Here is a 22,732-nt window from a genome sequence, read left to right as displayed (position 1 = left end):
TCCTCGACGTTACACCCAAAATAAGGTTCATAACACATGGGACTTGAGCGTCACTTCACCACATATATAACAAGATTTAAACAAACTCTAGGCATTTTGTAACTAACGACTAATTGAAATAAATAAAGTTGTAAATATATAATACGCAATAATTCAGACACACAAACACTCACAATGACATGTTTACTGGTTCACTACTATCTCACAACTGGCATCACATCGTTCTGATGAATGTGTACTACACTAGATCATGTTTGTACATGTCCATACACAACATGTCTGCACAACAATAGCAACACTACTCTGTGAGCTAGCTTATTTGGTTCCATCACATTTACAATGCTCTAGGAGCTTTTACATGACAATGGACAGATGATCAAAAAATGTTTCAAAATATTTAAAAAATTAAAATAACAAAAAAACTGTGGGTGATGGTAAAATTCAAAATACATATTTGAAAACAGGATAAAAAACTGCATAAGTACACCTATTAATACTTGACAAAAATCATGTTGACCAGTGAAATCAATGAAGGGAAAATCCTGATATTCATATCCCTGTGATAGGAAAGGGGCAATGACTGTATGTATTATCTATTGCTAGTATTTGTAAATTTCTAATGAATGAAGGGACCAAGTTATTTCCAGTATAAGAGTTCTACACCTTATAAGTGCCAAAAGCCTCCTTGCAGGGTGGATGCGCAGTGGCAGGTACAGGGCACTCTATTGTTTTGGGGGTGGGAAAATGGTCTTGAGGAAGTTGATGATATTAGAATACAAAAGGCAATGGAAAACCATTATATTAAATATCCTAGTGATAACTGCTTGCACTACACTGTGATGCTGCTGGCTTCTTCTGTAAAATGTTTCAAAGTTAAAATAGCCTCTTATTCAGATCTCCAGGAGAAGCAACAAAAGAAGTTAATGGATTGATTGCATATCTGAACTTGGAATGTTAAGACTTTGTTACAGAGTGAAAAGTTAGAGAATCTCAAGATAGAAATGAAGATAAATAAAATGAATATATATTAGAACTGAGTGAAGTAAGGTGTGAAGGAAGGGTGAAATGAAGACTGGTAAGTAATCAAATTTTACTCTGGAGAAAAAAAGGAAAAAATGGAATGGCAATAATTATGAGGAATAAAGTAGCAAAGCGGGTGCAGAGAAGACATGTTTGAGAGGATTGAAAATTAATAAAATCAAAAAAGGATTGCTAAAAGGCACTGATGGAAGACTGGAATGCTGTGATCATAAAAGGTGAAGAAGGAAATGTGGGACTGATTAGTAGAATTTTACCAACAGAAGAAATTATTTATAATCAAAACTTTGTTCAAAAGCTACGAAACAAGGAGATATATGCGATATTACCTGAGGACAAAGCACACTATCAGATAGACAATATCATAGCACATAACAACAGTATAGGTACATACTACTGGGTGATCATTTGAAAAGTTACCACATTTATTATTCAACAACAACATTTATTATTTATTATTCATCAGTCCCATCATATTTATGTTTACAGGCATGTCACCATTCTTGAGGGGAACCTTTTTAAAATTATTTTCAAAGGGGTGGAACCCACCCTCTCTGTTACACCTACCCCAACTCATATTAAAGGGCAATGGTAACATTTAATTACATTAATTAACAACCTGAAAAAAACAATGGAAGTTTGGTGAAAAAAAATAAATAAAAATCTGCTCACCCCTTTGCTCAGTAGGTGTGAAAAACCATTTGGGATAGCACTTTTTTTAAATTTCAGTCCAATAAAAACAACTACAAAATTATGTGATACTACTTCTTAAACCATTTGAAATAATCATAATCTGTGGATTAAAACTGTGAAAAACATTTTTTTTTTAATTAAAACAAAAGTTCATCCTTAATGTTTTTAAAATTTTCAAGGGTTGCAAACTTATTATTTTTAAATGAGAAAATGCAGCTTGTGACATAATTGAAAAGCCCTTTGAATGACAAGTAATTTGGTACAAATAAAATAAAGAATGGATCACTGGTATTGAAGTTATGATTACAAATGTGGTTTCTTTTAGGTTATGTGGTTTTTTAGGTTGAAATATAGTGTTACTGACCCAAAGCATTAGGTTTGAAATTGTTTGTTCTTTTTAAAAATATGGGTTTTAGGTTTTACAATTTATAATTTTATTTATTGAATTTTGATGATTTAAGCAACAATGAATCTGTATATTATATTCACAGTGGTGAATATAATACAACAGTGGTGATATTGCATGTGAGACAGAAGCTCTTATTGAAGTATACAATACTGAAAGAAAAAATGATGAATATATCCAATTATAGACAGAAGTGAACACCAGGTAAGCAAGATCACAACGTAATAAAATCATACGCCCAATTTACTAAATGAAGCTTGTGATAAAGATTTGTTTTCATTCTATACTGTAATTATGTTTTCATTATATTACATTACAATATGTTTTAATGAAATAAAGGATTTCATCTGTTTTCATTTTTGTTAATAATAATAAATAGTATTTACAGAAAAATTATCAATTGATTAAAAATTTTAAATATTCTATAAAATATTCTTACAACACATCTGTAATTTTTAAGAAATTCATCATGCACTTCAGCTAAATAAGCTTTATTCATTTATACTTTCTAAAGATTATGTTTAATTTTTATATTAAAATATAATAATAAATATCTTAAAAACCAAATTAAAGGAACATTATGGTTTTCAGTTTAAAATTGGATGATCTCCATAAATTTTACACATAAAAACCACATTTGGGAAAATGCATTTGCTTTACATTTTTTAAATTAAAATTTAATAGTGTAAATGCAAAAAAGATTATTAACTTGGAATTCTGGGAATAAGTATGAAAACTTAAAATTCTGACTCAAATAAGACTTGATTAACAGTATAATAAATTTCACAATGGCAGTTAAGCATTAAATTAAAATTCTAATTGAGGAATTTTGTACATAGATAATCTTTCTCATTACAAGAATGTAAGCTATTCTTACTATTTCAATTTAATTAAAGTGAACGTATAAACTGCTGCTATCATTGGACTTAAGAGAAAATAAACTTCTTTTTTTTATTGGAAAACAAAGATTGTAAATATGAATTGTCAAGGATATAGCACAAGCATTGATTTGAAGATTTAGCACAGAATTAAAAAAAAGAAGAGTTCAAACCAGTTAAATGACTGATGAAGATCTTTTGCATTTTTATGACTACTCAAATAATGCTGAATTTAAATCAGCAAGTTACATTTACTTTAACAACTGTAGCAGGAGAAGGTAACATCGACCTGGTAGAACTAAGGTTCCATCAAGAATTTTCAGTGGATTAACATTTATCCCATATATTTTACTATATATTTGCTTTAAAAATAAGAGAAAACCAAATAATTTAGCATTAAAATACATAATCTATTGCAGAAAAACTAAGAATTCAAAGAACTCTAAAAACAGAATGAGGAAAAACAATAAACAAAAGCTGTTACAATAAATTAAAAAATAATTTAATATTGATTTACGTTACATAATTTTCATTTTTCACAATTTTCTTAAGAAAAAATACTTTTTAAGATTATCATCAATTCATTTGGTATCAAATTTTTAAGTACAGAATTTAAATTATGGGTAAAAAATATATTGCACTTTAATATAACAACGGGCTTGTAAAAAGTAAAAACTCAAAAACATAAAATAAACTGTGATGAACTAAGAATAAAAAATGCTCCTTCTGACCTTTTTCCATAATTTATTACTTCTATTAAAATATTTTTCAATGATTTACAAACCACTGATAGTAATAATTAACAATGGTACTTAATTCAGGTGAAGAAATTTATTATAACTTAAAATTACTGACTAAAAAGACCCTAATCTACTTTAATTATGAAAATGAAATTTAAATAAATAAACAATGCTGCTGCAATTAAAATAGTTAATAAATGACTAGGACAAAAACGGAGTTAAAAAGTGAACTTTAACAAGCCCTGTTACATTTCTAAGAGTTTGAGCACAAATTCACAGTGGATATATAAAACAATCACAGCTGCACAGATTGTCATCACAGAGTTTTCTCTCGAGAGACTAAATGTTTTTCGTAAAAATGATCCCAAGACCAATGCTGAGTAGGTGAATCAGTACAATCCGAAACTCGCAATGTATCACCATTTCTTAAATTAGCAGAATCTAAGCACAAATGAGTCTCCACATTTTGAATTTGACCAATCTAAAAAAGAAAATTTTAAATCAATCAATTTATTTAAACTTCAGTCTAACAGCTACAGTATGAGAAATGAGGATTAATTTTAGAAATTTGAAAAAAGAAAAATTCTCTTTTTTAAAATCAGACTGCAGATTAATATAAAACTGGTATTTAAATTTGAAAATATCAAAATCTATAACATCATGCATGATTTGCATATTCATTAATGCATAAATAATACAAATTTTGCATTAACACACTGTGTTAACATAAAAGAATAATAACAAATTACTTACATAATGTCATTATGTTCTCATAAATGTGTGAAAGAATGAATTTATATAATAATTTAACAATAATAACAGGCTTATGTTCAAATATAATTAAGTTTCTTTTTTTATAAAGTATACATAAACAAATTATCAGTCTTACAGTATTGACTTGATTTTTTTTCATTATAACTAGTTGTATTAGGGACAAGTACTGCATGTGAATATTCTGCAATAACCATGTGTAATTTTTTACAAGACTGCTACAGTAGGCATTAAATTTTAAACTCATTTTCAACAAATTTAGTTTAAACTCAGCAATAAGTAATTGGAGTCTGTTGAAGAAATAAAAAGGGCTTTTGGTAATGAAGCTATGAGTGCTAATGAATTAGAGAGGTATAATTGTTTTAAATATGGCTGATCATCAATTGAGGGCAACAATGCCTGGCAGGCCCTCAGCCTAACAAATCCATAAACAAATGAGAAATTGGAGGTGAGACCTGAATCTACAATTATGTTTTCTTCAACCACCAGGATGTAACTCATCATGAGTATTCTTCTGAAGACTCATGATATTTTCAGAGTACATTCAAGAAGGAGTACTGACTGATTGTTCTCCTTAACCTAAGAGATACTGTTAGATGTAAATGACCGTAACTGAATAAGTAGCCACTGGTTGATTCATCATAATAATGCTCAGCCCACATTGTTTCAGTGACAAGATGTTAAATATAGCACCTGTTAAATATTTTAAAAAATAGACTGAAAAGTATCTCAAACAGTAGAAGAACCCCATTGGGGGAAGTGTGTCAAGGGGGTTAACTTTGAAGGATAATATCTAATAGCTTTCCAGACATTTAAGTAAGCTTCTTTTTTCCCTGTCCAAAAGACTTAGATTATAAAATCTTGTATGGTTTTTTTGTCTTCAGTCATTCCAAGACTTCCAAGACTCCAAGATTCCCTATCTACTGCCAGTCATTTCATTTTGGTATACCCCGTACATCCTATATCCCTAACAATTCGTTTTACATATTCCAAACATTGCCTATCTGTAAAATTTTTCCCATCTACATGTCCCTCCAATATTAAAGTGACTATTCCAGGATGCCTTAATATGTGGCCTATAAGTCTGTCTCTTCTTTTAACTATATTTTTCCAAATGCTTCTCACTTCATCAATTTTCCGCAACACCTCTTCACTTGCCATTTGATGACATTTACAGTCGATGAGTTTCTAAATCTTCGTTTAACCATGATATAATCTATCTGATACTTTGCACTATCGCCCAGCTTTTTCCATGTATATTCTTCTATTATGATTTTTAAACTGGGTGTTGGCAATTACTAAATTATACTTCATGCAAAACTCAATAAATCGGTTCCCTTTTTCATTCCTATTGCCCAGCCCGTATTCACCCACAATATTTCCTTCCTTGCATTCCAATCTCCAACTATTATTAAATTTTTATCTCCTTTTATGTGTTTAATTGCTTCATCAGTTTCTTCATATACACACTCTACCTCATCATCATCATCATCATGGGTACTTGTAGGCATATAGATGTTAATAATCATTGTCGGCTTAGGTTTTGATTTTATCCTTCTTACAATATGATTCTATTGCTAAGCGATTTGAAATACTCTATTCTCTCCCCTTTCTTCTTGTTCATTACGAAACCTACTCCTGCCTACCCATTATTTGAAGCAGAGTTAATTATTCTAAAATCACCTGACCAAAAGTCGTTTTCCTCTTCCTACCGAACCTCGCTAATTCCTACTACATTTAACTTATCCAATTTCCCTTTTTAAATTTTCTAACCTACCAACCTTTTTTAGATTTTTAACATTCCACACTCCAACTCATAGAATGTTATTTTTTAATTTTCTTGTGACCCCTTCCTTAATGGTCCCCACGTGGAGATCTGAACGGGGGACTAGTAGTTTACCTCCAGAATATTTTATCAAGGAAGGCACCTTCATCTTTGTTACATGAAAATGAAGACAGCTACATTTTCTTGAAAATAAAACAGCTGTAGTTTTCCATCGCTTCAGATGTGCAGTACTCAGAAGACTGAGTGATGTTGATATGGCCGTTTAAGTTGTCCTGACCTAGGCCCTTAACAACTACTGAAAGGATTGCTGCCCTCTTTCAGGAATCATTCCTTAGTTTGGCTCTCAACAGATACCTCTCCAATATGGTTGCACCTTCAGTCCAGCTACTCTATATGAGCACTCAAGCCCCCTCACCATCAGCAAGGTCTTATGATTCATAGAGAGAATATGTAAGTATATCTCATACATATTCATAGAAATGTAAATACTATTTTAAATCTCTCAAGTATTAAATTAAGTACTGTTTAACATCATCCGGTTACCCTATAAAAAGTACACACATAACTTATTTAAGTTAGTTTATATTTACTTATCTTCTTTTTTGAATTAAGGCTAAAAAAAAGGAAAAATCTTGTCTTTATTAAAAGGTAGACAATTATTTTTTAAAAAGATAAATGATTATCTTTCCTAATTAATTGACTATGAATTTAGTCTTTAGTCTAGAAAATAAATAAATTTTTTGTTCAATTTCTTTAAAGTAAATATTTCTTTTTACTCAAAATTTATAAAGTTCACTCTAATAGTGTTTAAGGAAAAAACTTTTAAAAACTGAAATCATAAAAATTGGAGTTACATAAATTTGTCAAATTTTTACCTGTTTCAACCTGCTGACTTTTTTTTTAGTATTAAGTGGGGCATCATTATGGCAGGGACAAGTTTTAAATTTTACTGCATGTTAACTACATTAAGTAGTTAATAAACTACTAAAATCAATCACTTCAATAATTCAAATTTACATATATGATTGTATTATAGATGATTTAATCTACTGAAGTTAGCAGAAATAGTAGGGATTTTGGATTTTACATGTAAATTTTTGCCAGAACATAGTAAATAATATTTTTAATTAGGAGTTGTTAGTTGCTTGTATTTTCTCTGGTTGCCCAAAACCCAGAAATGCCATATGTGTATGTGTGTGTGTGTGTGTGTGTGTGTGTGTGCATGTGTGAGAGTGAAAGCATCTATTATTATATCTCTTTTTAAATATTATATCTCAGGAATGATTTGAGCTGTCATCAGTCATCATACAATTTCATGAGATAGCTTGCATTTTGGAGAGTTTACAATATGAAATTTAGAAAACTATCACTCTAAGTGATAGAAGATACTATGTCTAAAATGGGTTGGATTTCAAGATAAGGAGAAATATCATAAAAAAATTATTTGTAAAAAAGTTAAATAAAAGCTTCTGTGAACTATAAACTGTCTTCAATCTTCAGCAAAGGAAAAGAATACATTTTTAAAATTTACTTAGTTCAAATAGCTCAAAACAGTGACATATACAAAACCAGAGAACTATAGAATAGGGCTTCTTCACTTTCTATTAAATTTATAACTTTTGACTTAGTTTAATAATAAATTCTTCTATTAGCCTTTTTTATACATTTTTTTTATTTTAAAAAAATAAGTAAGGTTTTAATGATAATATTTTTCAACTTTATGGTGGTGCTTAAAAAATAAAAATCATTTCAGAGTACTTAGTTAATCAAAAAACATTAATAAAGATTAATGTGACTATTAACCTACATGCTACATCCTTCAACTTTCCTCTCAGCCAAATCTGTTGAATGCATTAGGTATTTTAATTCATTTTCTAATGGTTGAACATATTTGAAAAACTATTGCTTGGATGTCAAGTTTTATTAATTGCAGGATCTAGAGGGCTAGAACCCACTGGGAACAAGAAGGCTTGATATTCTGATGATCATCTGTATGCTTTTATAGTTTTTCTAAAGATATACCATATTTTGAAAAGTAATGGCTGGTTATCACAGAACCAAAAGTTTGTTATTTGAGGGCAGGGGATTAGAATAGTAGTTACCTTTGGAAAGCAATAAAACAGGACCTCTTAGGCAACACAGTCTTTATTAAAGACAATATAAATATTGTATTTAATATTCGTATTCTAGGAATGAGGACATCTTCACCTTTGAAAGGCCTCGTTAAAATCGTTGCTTCCACTACGTTATTCATCAATTTCTTAACTGCAAGTCGCGTGCAGTTGTAGAGTTTTGGCCGATTAATATTCCGCAACAGGATAATTGTCATTTTTTGATCGAACATTTTTTTCTAATGAGGAATGTTTTCCCAGTTCCTCCTGGCGCATCCAAGAAGAAGGTCCCCCCCAACTCAGTCATTCATCATTTGCATTATGCGATCATAATTGCCTTTCTGTTCACGCGTTAATTTGGGAATGTTTGATCAGACATATGACTGAAGATCACAAATGTTGTAACTCTGTTCACGGCGTAAATCCACATCAAATGAAGCAATCACAGCTCGGGTGGGTGCTGGCATTCCCGATCGACTAAGAACTTTATTTGCAATAGCTAATCACTTGTCTTCAATATTTATCAATGCTTCGTTGTAAATGCCTTCTGTAAATTCCACGGTCATATTGGTATTTTCTAGGCGTACTCTATGCAAAATATCCTCAGCCATATGCGATCGATATCTTTCCCGTAACTCTGTGGGAGATGAAGGGAAGCAAGCGGTCAATATAATTGCGAATAATGTGAGAATTTGGTTTGGATGTGCAGTGTTGCACACGTCATTAATACATATATCCTGCTGTTGGTCGTTTTCTAATAAATTCAGAGCTTGGTGAAAGGCGCAGCTCAATCACAACACGATCACACAAAAGTACCTCGATTAAAGTGAATATTTAATTCAGATTGTATAATAATCTGAATCAAATGCAAGTGATTACTTTTTTTTGTTTTTTTGTTAATAAACAATGTAATTGGGAACAGGTATTGTTTCACATATGACTGTGGTTGTCGTTAGCTAGTATGGCGAGTGTTCCCCTCACTTCCAGCAGATGGTGCGGTCACTGGTACACAACTGACCAATAAAAAAACTATTTTCTCGCGGTCGCGGGTATGTGACTGATGCGAAAAATAGATAAAAACAATCTTTGATGCGGGTTATATATCGTGCTAAAATTTGAGCTCAATCGGTGCAGAACATTTTGAGCTTTTGAAGCGTACACAAACGAACTTAACATTTTTATATATAAAGATTTAGTATAGCGTGTACTGCTTTTATGTCCAACAGATAGCACTGGTTTTTCAAAAAGAGCTTGTTTTTATCCATCAAAAGTTGACATCTACATAATAGTAGGTATATAAATAGAAGGTAATTAAAAACATGAGCGTATTCAAATGCAACATTGTGTCAAAATTTCAAAGCAATCGGTGAAGAACTTTGGGAGATTTAAGATTTTGAACAAACAAACAATTACATTTTATATACATATATATATACATATGTATGTATGTATATTAAATAAAATGAAATATAAACCATTAAAACTGATTTAATAGATAAGTTAAACTTTTACCATATAAATTACAAGAATAGATTTTCGTAGGATCCCACATCTACAATTGTTATTAAATTCTGTTATATAAAAACATATTTAATTTGTTGTAGCTGTATTTTGAAATTTGTTATGGACAAATACACAAATTCTGCTGTCCAGTATTGGAACAGTACTGAATGAACATTACTAACATTCAGTACTGGACAGCAGAATTTGCGTAGTCATCCATAACAGATTTTAAAATTTCAAAATGTTGAGACAAAGCAGCAAGCAATGCAATGACGGCATTCATCATCCTTGAAGCCCAAAAAGATTAAGTGAGCAAGTTCAATGAAAAAGCTTTGGCTATGGTTTTTTGGGATGCTGAATGGATATTGATGATTGAATTTCTTGCATGTTAATGCAGATACATACTGTGAAACGCTTAGAAAACTTAGACATTCAATTCAAAACAAAAAGCATGCGAAACAAAAGCTGTCTGACGGGATTTTGTTTCTCCATGATAATGCATAACATCACACAGCAAACAAAACCACTGAACAATAGGCGACAATTTCATTGAGAAATCTTTGAACTGTCTGGATCTTGCACTTAGTGATTATTACCTTTTTTTCTATTAAAAATAATGGCTTGCATTGCAGAAATTTGAAGTTGATGGGGAATTGCAAAAACAGTGTAATTAATCGGTTTAAATCATAAGCGGAGAAATTCTTCAGTATCAGAATAATAGAGCTACTAAAGTAATACCAAAAATGTATTTCAATGATTGGTGAATATGTAGAAAAATAGTATGTTGATTTTATTATAATAAAGTTTTTTCTATTTTGCTTATTTCAGTTTTTATATCAAAACGGCTCTTGCTTAAAAAACATTCCTCTTATATTGGGTAATTTTGGTTTTGTAAGGTAAAATAAAACTCAATTTTGTTTCATAATGAATGAACTTTAATCAATTATATATTTTCCAATTTGTCCAATAACCTTTTACTATCTTTCTGGCAACTTCGTGATTCTCTTGTCATAGAATTCTGGTCCTCATCAACAGCAAATGGAACCAAGTGCGATTCCAAGACATTATCATTAATAAAGGTTTACAATTTAAAGAGTTATGGAGACTTCAAAATAAAAAGTAATCTGATGGTACAATATCAGGTTTATTTGCGGGATGAAACATACTTCTCAGCCAAGCTCCATTAATTTTCTACAAGTTATGAAAGATGTGTGAGGCTTTGTGTTGTCTTGATGGAGCATCATTTTTGGAGATTTGCCAATTCTGACCATAATGCTTTGGTTTCTTCCTCTAGTTTCATTAGTTGTTGACAGTAAACATATGAATTGATTGTTTTAGTCTTTGGATGCAGCTCAAAATACACAACACCTTTGTAATCCCACCAAATTGACAACATGATCATTTTTACATGCAAGTTGTCTTTCATTCAGTGTCGTTTGTACTAGTTCATAATGCTTGGACCATGATTGTTTTTTATTGATGTTATGTAGATGATCCATTTTTTCATCACATCATGATTTGTTTCAAAAAAAGGTCGATTTCATTGTGTTTGAGATGCATATCGCAAATATTGCTTCGTTGTGTTAAGTGAATCTCTTTCAATTCGTGTGGAACCATGAAAATATCAAGCTTTGACATCAAGAAGCTTGATATCAAGCTTCTTAACAAGTCCAAGACATTTGATGTGATTTTCAATTGCTATTTGTGATACATTTAACTTCTCTGGAATCTCTCGCACAGTTATATGATGATCCAGTTCATTTATAGCTTTCATTTTGTCTTTATCAATTTCAGAAGGTCAACCGGAACATTGGTAATCTTTGAGTGAAAAAACTGATTTTTACGCATGCCTGTTCTATTAGGGAATCAACACCATATACTTTAAATATTGCTTTGTGAGCCTCAGCAGCTTTCTTGTCTTTATGGAAATAAAAAGTGAAATATTTCAAATATGTTTGTTTTTGCAGTCCATGTTATTTTGATCATAAACTAACAGTTGCAAAAATAATACATGCAATTTGCCTCTTAAGTATGCTAAAAGTGACAGCTGTTAAATGCAAAAAAAAGAAAAAAATCATAACGTTCATAGAAGTCCTTTAAAACAAACGTAAAGCTATTTATCTTTTTTTGAAAACTGAAATTACTTTCTGGCCAACTCCAGTATAATATATATATATATATAAATAAAATAATAAATATATTATATAAATATAAATAAAATATATATTATAAAATAATAATTACAAATCATATAATATAGCGTGTAGGTTATATACCTTATATATATATATATATATATATATATATATATAATATATAATAACCCCGACCGATACACCATTTTAATTTAAAAGATTGCAATTCCCAATTCGATAGGGAATAAATATATTAATAAATAAATATTACATTAGGTAAGTTTAACTTATCTGTTTACTGTGTTACAGTGGTTTAAATTTTATTAGCACAGTGGCAATAATATGCTAATATATATATATAAATAAGGTATATAACCTACACGCTATATTATATGATTTGTAATTATTATTTTGATATTATGCTTATCAGCTAAATAATGTAATCTTTATAAAATATTATTGGAAAATTTACATAATACATACATATGTATTATGTAAATTTCACATAATAACATATATATATATATAATAACATCTATTCAATACAAATATGTAATTTACAAAAAGCGCTGAAACAAATTGAAAGGGAAAATGTTTCCAGTACAAAATATAGCACAATTATTAGCTGAATTTGTTATATATTGTATCATAAACATTAAATGAACAGTTAAATTTATCTCTTAAAGTGATTAAAAAACAATTGTTACTTGAAAGTGAAATGCTGACTAAAATAGCAAAAAAGGGGTCTGGAATGCTTTGTTCAATAATGGTTTTTTTAATTGTAAAGCATTATAAAATAGTCTCAGCTACTTATTTATAATCTGTTTGCAATTCAAAGAGAAATATAAATTACTAAACCACAATGGCGTAGTTATATTGTATATGTGCACTCACGTGTATCTATCGCCTGCACATTTATGGGCCTAGCTCCAAATATATGTGTCTTTTTCAATATTACATAAATTAGAAAATACTTACATTATTAAAAACCCACTTTTGATTACTACCATCATGACATTTGAAAAGCATAACTTCATCGTTTTCCATTACTTCTGCACATAAATTTTCTCTGCGTAATTCACCTTGTAAACTAAAAGAAAACAGCTATAACAAAAGAGAAATCATTAACTAATTGTTAAAAAATATGTCTGGGATATATATAAATTAATATAAATCATAGCATTTAAAACAATATATAAATATAAAATAAAATATTAAATTACATACAAAAAAAATAAATTTAAAAAATATAATTTTTAAATTAAATATAAATATCGGGGATCTTTTAAATACATTTTGTTTTAGATACATTTATATACATAACAAACAAATGAATTTAAAAAAATTGAATTAATTCAGTACTGTTTAAAAATAAAAATTTTGTTTTAGAATCTGGAGAGTGCTTTAATTTTGAAAATTGCACACCATAATTTTTGTAAGGTCTTTGTTTGTTTTGACTGGCAAATCTGTCATTTGGAGTAACTTTGTAATAAAAATTTATTAAAATTCATTCCAGCAACAAATTAATTTAATATTTCATTGCTTATACTTTTTCTTGGTGACTGCATTTGTAACAAATTGTAATGGCTATAAAATATATATATATATATATACACATAGAAGTTTCAGTAATTTCTGCTATAATTTATAAGCATTTTTTATCATAAAAATAATGAAAAGAAAAAATAATTCATGTATATTAGGTTTGGAAGTGCTTTGTTTTTGAGTAACATCTAGCTAAAGAATTTGCCCATATTTCTGCTTTAAAGGTCAAATAAAGTTACACTAAAACTCTACAGGCACAAATTATTGAAGAAAGTCTTACAAAAATCTTATATGCAATCTTACATGAAAGATTAAAAAAAATTGACCCTAGACTGCATCTCCAGTAATTTCCACGAAAAATCTTTAAAAAAAAAACTAGAGTTTTTCAAAAAAAGCTCATTTTTTTTTTAGCTTTGGAGTAAATTAATCTGTTAAAATTGTGAATGACAAAATGAAACTTAAGGTGTGACAAAATTAGAGAATTTAATTCTGAGAAAACTGGGAAAGTCAATTAAAACCAAATAAAATTAAAAAAATTGTTTTATCGAAAACAAAAAATTCTTAAAATTTTAGACTAAAACAAATGATCTCAAAATAATTCTATAACATAACTAAATTCCTAAATTCATTTCAATGAAACGATTTACATACACTGCGCCTTTTTCAATATTCTTTGACAAGAAATAAGATTTTGTGTAAAAGTTAATTTCCATTTTAAAATTTTTGAGCATACAAAATATTTTTATGCTCAAAAATTTTCATGTCTCCATATGAAAAATTTAAAGTATTCAAATGGAGATATTTGGCCAGCCACATTCATGGTCCTCCTTGACCAATCCTCTTTCTTTGAAATTTTTCATTGAGATGCTGAGTTACACAGGAAAAACGAGTTGGCGCTCTGTTTTGCTGGAGATACATATGTATTCACATTATCAGAACTACATCCTTTAAAAGGTAAGGAAGGTTATTTTGAAAAAAATGTAGATAAACATCATCAGTTATTGAAGAGTTGATGATTAAAGATAAGAGGTTTGGTTAGAATATTTCCTATTAAAAAACATTAGCTGTTTATTGCAAATTGATGTAGGGAGTTGATTCACAGGTAGCATGAAGATTGCCATCATTCCAAATATGATCGTTTCTTGTGTTGTTAATACCATTATGTGTAATGCTTTCATTGCATGGTTAATGCTATATTTTCCAGTAACAATTTGGAGTAATTGATTCTATGATGAAAATCACATACTTCTAGATGTTGTACAAGCTGAAAATGTAAAGCATGAAAATGTTCACAAAGTAACATTCTCCTTATGCTAACATGTGGAATTTGAAATGTACAGATAATCTTCTTGCATTTGTTGCAAGACATTGCTAGATATAGGCAATATACGATCTCAACTATTACTGTCCTGTTCTAATTTCCTATTAATGACATTCTTTTTTTCACTGAGAATAGAATCACAATTGCAAAATCTGTAGATAAAATGTACATCTGTATAATCTTTTGTTAGTTTTAATTTGAAAATAAAGATTTCTAAATTTATGTTTAAATGAATTTATTTCATTATTTATACATCATTATTATTTTCATTACTCATCACTCTCTCTCTCTCTCTCACTCTTTCTCTCTGTCTCTATCTATCTATCTATACATATATACCAAATGTGTAAATATGAATTTGACCACAGCTGTCAATGTAGTTACCATCAAACCACATCATTGGCATCATTTTCTTTCTTCAGCTGACAAAGATTTTCAACTCATACAACATGCATTTTCAATACAAGTTTCATACAACAGCATAGTTTTAATTAGCATGAACATGTCGAGTTTTGTACCTACAAACTACAATTTGCAGACAGCATTGATTTTCTGTTAACATTTAAAGAAAACTGCTGCAGAATCACATCGAATGCTTGTTGAAGCTTACAGTAAGCATGCTCTTGGTAAATCACAGTGCTTTGAGTGGTTTAAAAAAAAAAATTCAAAAGTGGTCATTTTGACTGAGAAATGAAGAACGTGGAAAACGTTTGAAGACAGCAAATTGCAAACACTGTTGGATGAGGATGACACTCAAATGCAACAACAACTCGCAGATCAATTAAATGTAACATGAGAAACTGTCTCCATACATTTGAAAGCCATGGGAAAGATCCAGAAGATGGGAAAATGGGTTCCACATGAACTGAATGAACGACAGCAAGAAAACTGAAAAACCGCTTACAAAATCCTGCTCACCAGGTACAAAAGAAAGTCATTTCTCCATCGAATTGTGACAGGTGATGAAAAGTGGATATATATATATATATATCAAGAATCCTAAGCATAAAAGAGCATGGGTAACTCCAGATAAACCATCATCATCGATTTTAAGGTCAAATTGCAATGGAAAGAAGACAATGCTCTGTGTTTGGTGGGATCAGAAGAATGTGATCTATTATTAGCTGCTAAAACCTGGAAAACCCATTAATACTGAACGCTACCAACAAAAGTGATAGATTTAAATCAAGCATTGCGTGAAAAACAACCAGAATATCAAAAACGGCAACACAAAGTGATTTTGCTTCATGATAATGCACCATCACATACAGCAAAACCAGTCAAGGAAACGATTGAGGCGTTCAGTTGGGAAATACTTTCGCATGCAGCTTTACTCAACAGACTTGGCTCCGTCCGACTGCTATTTATTTGTATTGATGGGACATGCACTTGCTGAGCAGCACTTTACTTCTTATGAAAATGTACGAAAATGGCTCGATGACTGGTTTGCCTCAAAAGAGCAACAGTTTTTTTTTGGCGTGGCATTCATAAATTGTCAGAGAGATGAGAAAATTATGTAGCTAGCAATGGACAATTATTTTGAGTAAAATATTTTTTGTCATTTTCATATAATAAATTTGTATTTTCTATATAAAAATTCTGGTTTCATATTTACACACCTGGTATACATATACCGGCCTGATATAGAGATGGTGCCAGCAGGTCTAATATCTTACAGACATTCTACAGTACTATTCTTCACTAACTCATATATATAATTTCAGGTCAGTAGCTTGGTTAATGTACACTGACAGCGTTTGAAGCGAGACGCCTTTGTTATTCTCATTAAAATGGGAAAATTGGAAAAATGCACAATTATAAAATACCTCCATTTGAAATGTTCAAAGCCATTTCAAGTCAAACAAGAAATGGACTCAACACTAATAGACTTTTCTACATCATATTCAGTGATAAAACAGTGGGGTTCTGAACTTAAAAAAAAGGTTATAAGAGCATTAAGGACAAATCACATTCTGGATGCCCTGCTGAGGTGACAACTCCCATTATTATAAACAAAGATCCATAGAATCATCCTGGAAGATCGCAAATTAAAATTGTGTGAGATAGCTGAAACTATTAAAATATCAACAGAAGGTGTAGGTTAAAAAAATGACCACATCTAGTGAAAAAAAAAAAGTTGTTTCACCATGACAACACACCAGCACATTTGTCAGTCGTTGCAATGGCTAAAATCAATGAACTAAATTTCGAATTGCTTGCTCATTCACCTTATTTGGCATATTTAGTAACCAGAAACTACCACCTATTTCCTAACCTCAAAAAAATGGCTTGATGGACAAAAATTTAAGAGCAATTAGGAAGTTATTGATGCTGTAAATGGGTATTTTGAGGAGCTCAACAAATTGCATTATAAAAATGGTATAACTAAATTAGAGCACCAGTATGAAAAATGTTTGTTTTTGTGGAGATTGCATTGAAAAATAAAATTAAAAATTAAAGCCATTTTTCAATTCGACATCACTGTCAAACCGTTGTAAGCTGCTGTTTAAGATGAAGAGAAAGAAAATAATCAGGGCTATAGGGTGGATGATTGAAGATTCTCCGACAACATTTTTCCAACTGTCTCACTGTCTGATTTGCCATGTGAGGCTAGGCATTTTCATGCAAAAACAAAATCCTGCAGAATAACATCCTATGGTGTTTGTTTTTTTTAGTTCTTATAAGATTTTTAAACATTTTGCAACATGTATTTGTATTCACCAAACACATCCAAATCACTTAATTCAACAAGCACATCACCCTTTTTGTCCCAAAAAACAGTATCCATAAACTTCTTTACCGATATTATCTGAACTTCTTTGGAGATGATGAATGCCACCACTGGATTGACTGCTGCTTTGTTTCTTATATTTGAATAAGAAATCCAGATTCCATCTCCAATTACAATGTTATTAATGGAGGCCCGATTATATGCATTTGCATATTAAGCCCATTCTCACGGATTGCATATTTTCCTTAAAATCTAGTGATGATGCATACTTTAGCTATATTTACAATATTTTTCGGTAGGTACCTACCGAAAAAAAAGAAGTCTTACGTTGTAGCCAGCCAAACCTATTAGCCGCACGATTCTTGCAGTGCACTTAGCAGCCGCGCGTCTATTGTTTTGGTAAGATAGTATTATGAGGCCAAGAAAAACACAAACACACACAAGACAAGGACAGACGATACTGTTCTGCATCGCGCATACCTACTGCAGCACTCCTCCCACTACGCAATTAAATTATGCATTTTATTGTTGACGTGTTCATTGCATCAATTTAGTTTTTTATTTGTTGTGTAAAGTTTAATGTATATGCCTCCTGAAAAAAAGTGTCTCTATGTGGATAGCTGACTATCCTGGAGTATTTACATATGACAGAAATGTTTTATATTGTTTGAGTTTGTGAGAAAAATATTTTGTGCTCAAAATAATGCTCAAATAGACCAGCATGTCAAGATAAGTCTTCATATCGCAGGATTGCAAAAGAAAGGCCCATGACAACAACTTGTAACAGCAGCAAGTAGCAGTGATTTCACTTCCAAAGGTAAACAAAAAAACCACTTTAGCATGGAATGTGAAGCATTGCTTACAAGTAATATTCCTCTTCACAAACTTACAAATCCTACCTTCAAAGATTTTTAAAAAATAATATTACTTGAATTAAAATATATCAGATGAATCAACATTGCGTAAAAATTACAAACCAACAATTTACCTGCATGTTCTGGAAGAAATAAGCAATGAACTCAAGGATAGCATTATTTGGATTTCAACTAACAAAACTACTGACACTTGTGGCTGTTACATTGCAAATTTAATTGCTGGTACAATAAAACTAGAGCCTTTTTCTTCCTATTTGGTGGCCTGCAAACACCTTAAAAAGACAAATCATTGTATGATTGCCAGATTCGTGAATGAGGGTATTAAAAAAATATTTCCTGAATCTTCTACAGATGAAAGACTGTTTATATTTCTCTCAGATGCTGCTCCATATATGATCAAGGCAGCCAAAGCTCTCCAAGTATTTTATGTGAATTTGATTCATGTGACATGCTTTGCTCACAGAGTACACCGACTCACTGAAGAAGTACGATCCGCGTTTGGGAATGTAAATAAACTGGCTTCATCAACAAAGAAAGTGTTTCGTAAGGCACCTGCTCAGAATAAGGCCTATAAAGTAAAACTTCCAAATATGCCTTTACCTCCCGAACCAGTGGTAACTCATGGAAAACGTGGATTGAAGCTGTGCTGTTTTACAATGAACATTTTGAGGCCATCAAAGGTGTAGTAAATGACTTCGATAGTGTAGAGGCTATGGCAGTTTGTCAGTCCAAGGACCTACTTAACGATTCTAGTATAAAAAAAACGTAGCTGTGATTAGCACTATTTTTCCCACATACCTGCGAGTATTAAATAGCTTGAAACTTAAGGTTTGGCGTTGACTGAATCTATTTAGTGTTAATGAAGAAAATCCATCAAATGAACTCTACATTGCCAGAGGTATTCCCGTGTAATCTTAAAGAAAAATTTGTAAGCATTTTGAAGAACCCAGGGTTTTAACCTTTGTGTCAAATTAATAGTTTTATTAATGGGACGGATGAACTTTTGTCAGAAACAATAAGTGCTAACATAGCTCCCAAATTCAAATATTGCCCAGTTACCTCAATGGATGTGGAGTGTTCCTTTTCCTCTTATAAAAATAATTTGACTGATCGAAGACACTACCTTACAACCGAACATTTGGAACAGTAACTGATTGTTTACGTTTACAAAAGTAACAAAATGTTAAATAATTGTTAATTATCAAATTTATTGATATGTTATTCAACTACTTACTAACTGTATGCTGATTTTGAAATTAAAAAAAAACAAAAATTACTTTTTTTAATTTAAAGTTGCATATTTTGACACTTTTTATATTTGACATGCATATTTTAAGCATTTTTCATGCATATTTGCATGTAAACTTCAAGCTTTTTATGTTGCATATAATTTGGTCTCTAGTTATTAACAATCACCTTCATTTTCATAACAGTGCAAAAATTCAGGCACTGCAGCAAGACATTTTTCCTTCTGGGGGCCAGTTACCAACCTCAGCACCCATTTGGCCCACAATTTTTTACAGCCCAATTTTTTCAGTCAAAACTTCATAAATAATCATAAAGATTATGAAATAATAGGAAACATCAAAGCACTGGTTTTCTCAAGTTTTTCAATCAAATCATCTGTTATTATTAATGGCAGGTCACAATGTTCTTCATCATGAACATTTGTTTGTCCTTCGCAAAATGAATAGCACTGCTGTGACACTTTAGTGTCACCCATAATATTCAGTCAATAATTGAAAAATTATTGACATCAAAAATTAATTTAAATGTCAGGAAAAGATTTTTGAAAGTATATGTTTGGAGTGTTGCTTTATATAGAAGTGAAACTTGGACGATCAGAGTATCTGAGAAGAAAAGATTAGAAGCTTTTGAAATGCGGTGCTATAGGAGAATATTAAAAATCAGATGGGTGGATAAAGTGACAAATGAAGAGGTATTACGGCAAATAGATGAAGAAAGAAGCGTTTGGAAAAATATAGTTAAAAGAAGAGACAGACTTATAGGCCACATACTAAGGCATCCAGGAATAGTCGCTTTAATATTGGAAGGACAGGTAGAAGGAAAAAATTGTGTAGGCAGGCCATGTTTGGAATATGTAAAAAAATTGTTAGGGATGTAGGATGTAAAGGGTATACTGAAATGAAACGACTAGCACTAGATAGGGAATCTTGGAGAGCTGCATCAAACCAGTCAAATGACTGAAGACAAAAAAAAAAATATTGACAAATTTGCCTGTGAATTTCAGCTACAGAATCATTTTTTACCATCAAAAATTGGATTAGTTTTCTTGTTTCACACTTGACAGATCGCAAATTGTAGCAATGCATTATGCATTGACAGCTGTGCAGCTAGTTTTGGGAATCCCTGTCATGCTTATGACACCATGTGTGCAATAACATTGCATCAGTGATTCTAACTAACATCTTATTTGTGTTAAAATCATAATTATGTGATTACAGACTTTGGTTATTAAATATTAATTTTATCAATGTTTCGGTGAAATAATTTTATAACAATGAATTGGTATAATAAATAATTAATTTTATAATATTGTTTGTTTAATAATAACCTTTAGGGTCAAAGTTTTTTAATAAATTGTAATTAAAACAAAACCTTGATTTTGTTGCTGGAAAAATGTGGGCAATATTTGAAAATTGGACTTAAATCCCACTCAGAAAGTGTACAAAAATTAACAAGTAAAAATGTCTTATTGCTAGCAAATGGTTTAGTATGTTTATTAAATGAAACACCAAATGACTGCAAGCGACAAAAATTAAATCCTAAGGAAGTCAAAATTTTAATTGATAATTTACTATTGGAAAAAAAAATTTCTTTGCTTTTGATTCAAGAGATAAATTACCACATGGCAAAATATGTCAAAATACCAGAAATTTGGCACGGTAAAAATTATGCCTTTTTATTTTTAGAAGTAGTTTAATACAGTTGTAAAAGAAGAGATTATAAATGAAACTAAAATGGCTGATTTTCATACCATATAAGTATAAATATTTCTACAAAGAAATGTTTAATTTTATATTTTAAATTTAGAAAATCTAATCAATATAAAACTATTTTGAGTGGAATAACCCGATTAAAGACCTGCAATTCTCTTCAATTGTTTCTGCAATTTTACAATTTTTTGTAGACAACCAGATTGATTTAAAAAAGCTCGTTATGTTTATATCTGATGGAGCTTCCACGATGCTGGGAAAATGAAACAGTGTAGCAGCTAAATTAAAACAGAATGTACCACATTCAGTTCAAGAGCATTGTATTACACATCGATTTGTATATTTCTGACAGGAAAAGAAGTTAAAGTGACAAAAGATATTGAAACTTTGGTAAGAACTATTTATACTCTATTCGCAAGATCTACAACAAAGAGAAGTAAATTTAAAGATATTCTGCAAATGCAGATGCTTCTGAAAATGAAGCTTTCAAGGCCATCAATGAAGTGGGTGGTTATCAAAGCATTTTGCTATAAAGGCAATAATTTTAAAAAATTCTACTGACCAAAATATTGTAGTAAATACGAGTGATATGTTAAAATTTAATAATTTACTATGCAAAAATTTAGAAGAAAGATTTCCAAAAGATGAGGTAGAAGAATGGATATCCTTTGATGTAACAGCTCTATCATTGAACGATCTTGGGTATGGATTATCAGGCATCGAGAAACTGTGTTTAAAATGTAAAACTTTTGTTGGAGATAAATCTGTAATATCGGAACAATATAATAACTTTAAATATGCTATACGCAAAAATATTAAATTGAAACTAATAAAAATTCTGCAGAACTTTGTAATGTAGATAAATTTATTCATTGTTAGAAACGAATGACAGGAGAAAAAAGTTGTAAAATTAATACCCTTCAATAAGTGTTGAAAATTTATATTAAATATTTTTAATTATCTAATTATTACTTATGTTATTATTATTTAAAAAAATTGTAGAATAATATTAATAATAAGCAATTGTGAGTTAATTACCTGCAGTCAAAAAAAGTTAGAAACAGATTATGTTTTTACAAGGTAAATCACCAAAATTTTACTTTTTTTCATTCGAAATGTCTTAACCACCTACTTAATGCACATTTTAAATTTAATTGTAATTTTAAATTATATCTAATTACCTGTGGACAACACAGAGTTATACGTTAAGTGGTTATTTATGTAGGTATTTGTTGCATAGTA

The 22,732-nt window shown here is 30.3% G+C and overlaps 1 protein-coding gene across 1 annotated transcript in view; it reads right to left on the bottom strand.

Moving 5' to 3' along the window:
• Positions 1-3,501: 3,501 nt before the first annotated feature.
• The window catches only part of Pgant1 (Polypeptide N-Acetylgalactosaminyltransferase 1), a 116,966-nt gene continuing 97,735 nt past the window's right edge, over positions 3,502-22,732 (bottom strand). The window contains exons 10-11 of the mRNA XM_075356478.1: positions 13,040-13,165; positions 3,502-4,236 (exon numbers count right to left, since the gene is read on the bottom strand). Of these exons, the coding sequence (XP_075212593.1) occupies positions 4,072-4,236; positions 13,040-13,165 (291 nt within the window). The 3' untranslated portion in view covers positions 3,502-4,071. The remainder of the gene's footprint in view (positions 4,237-13,039; positions 13,166-22,732) is intronic.

This window comes from Lycorma delicatula, chromosome 1 (genome assembly GCF_047948215.1).
Source record: "Lycorma delicatula isolate Av1 chromosome 1, ASM4794821v1, whole genome shotgun sequence".
Lineage (NCBI taxonomy): Eukaryota > Metazoa > Arthropoda > Insecta > Hemiptera > Fulgoridae > Lycorma > Lycorma delicatula.
This window is presented reverse-complemented; position numbering and strand designations above follow the sequence as displayed.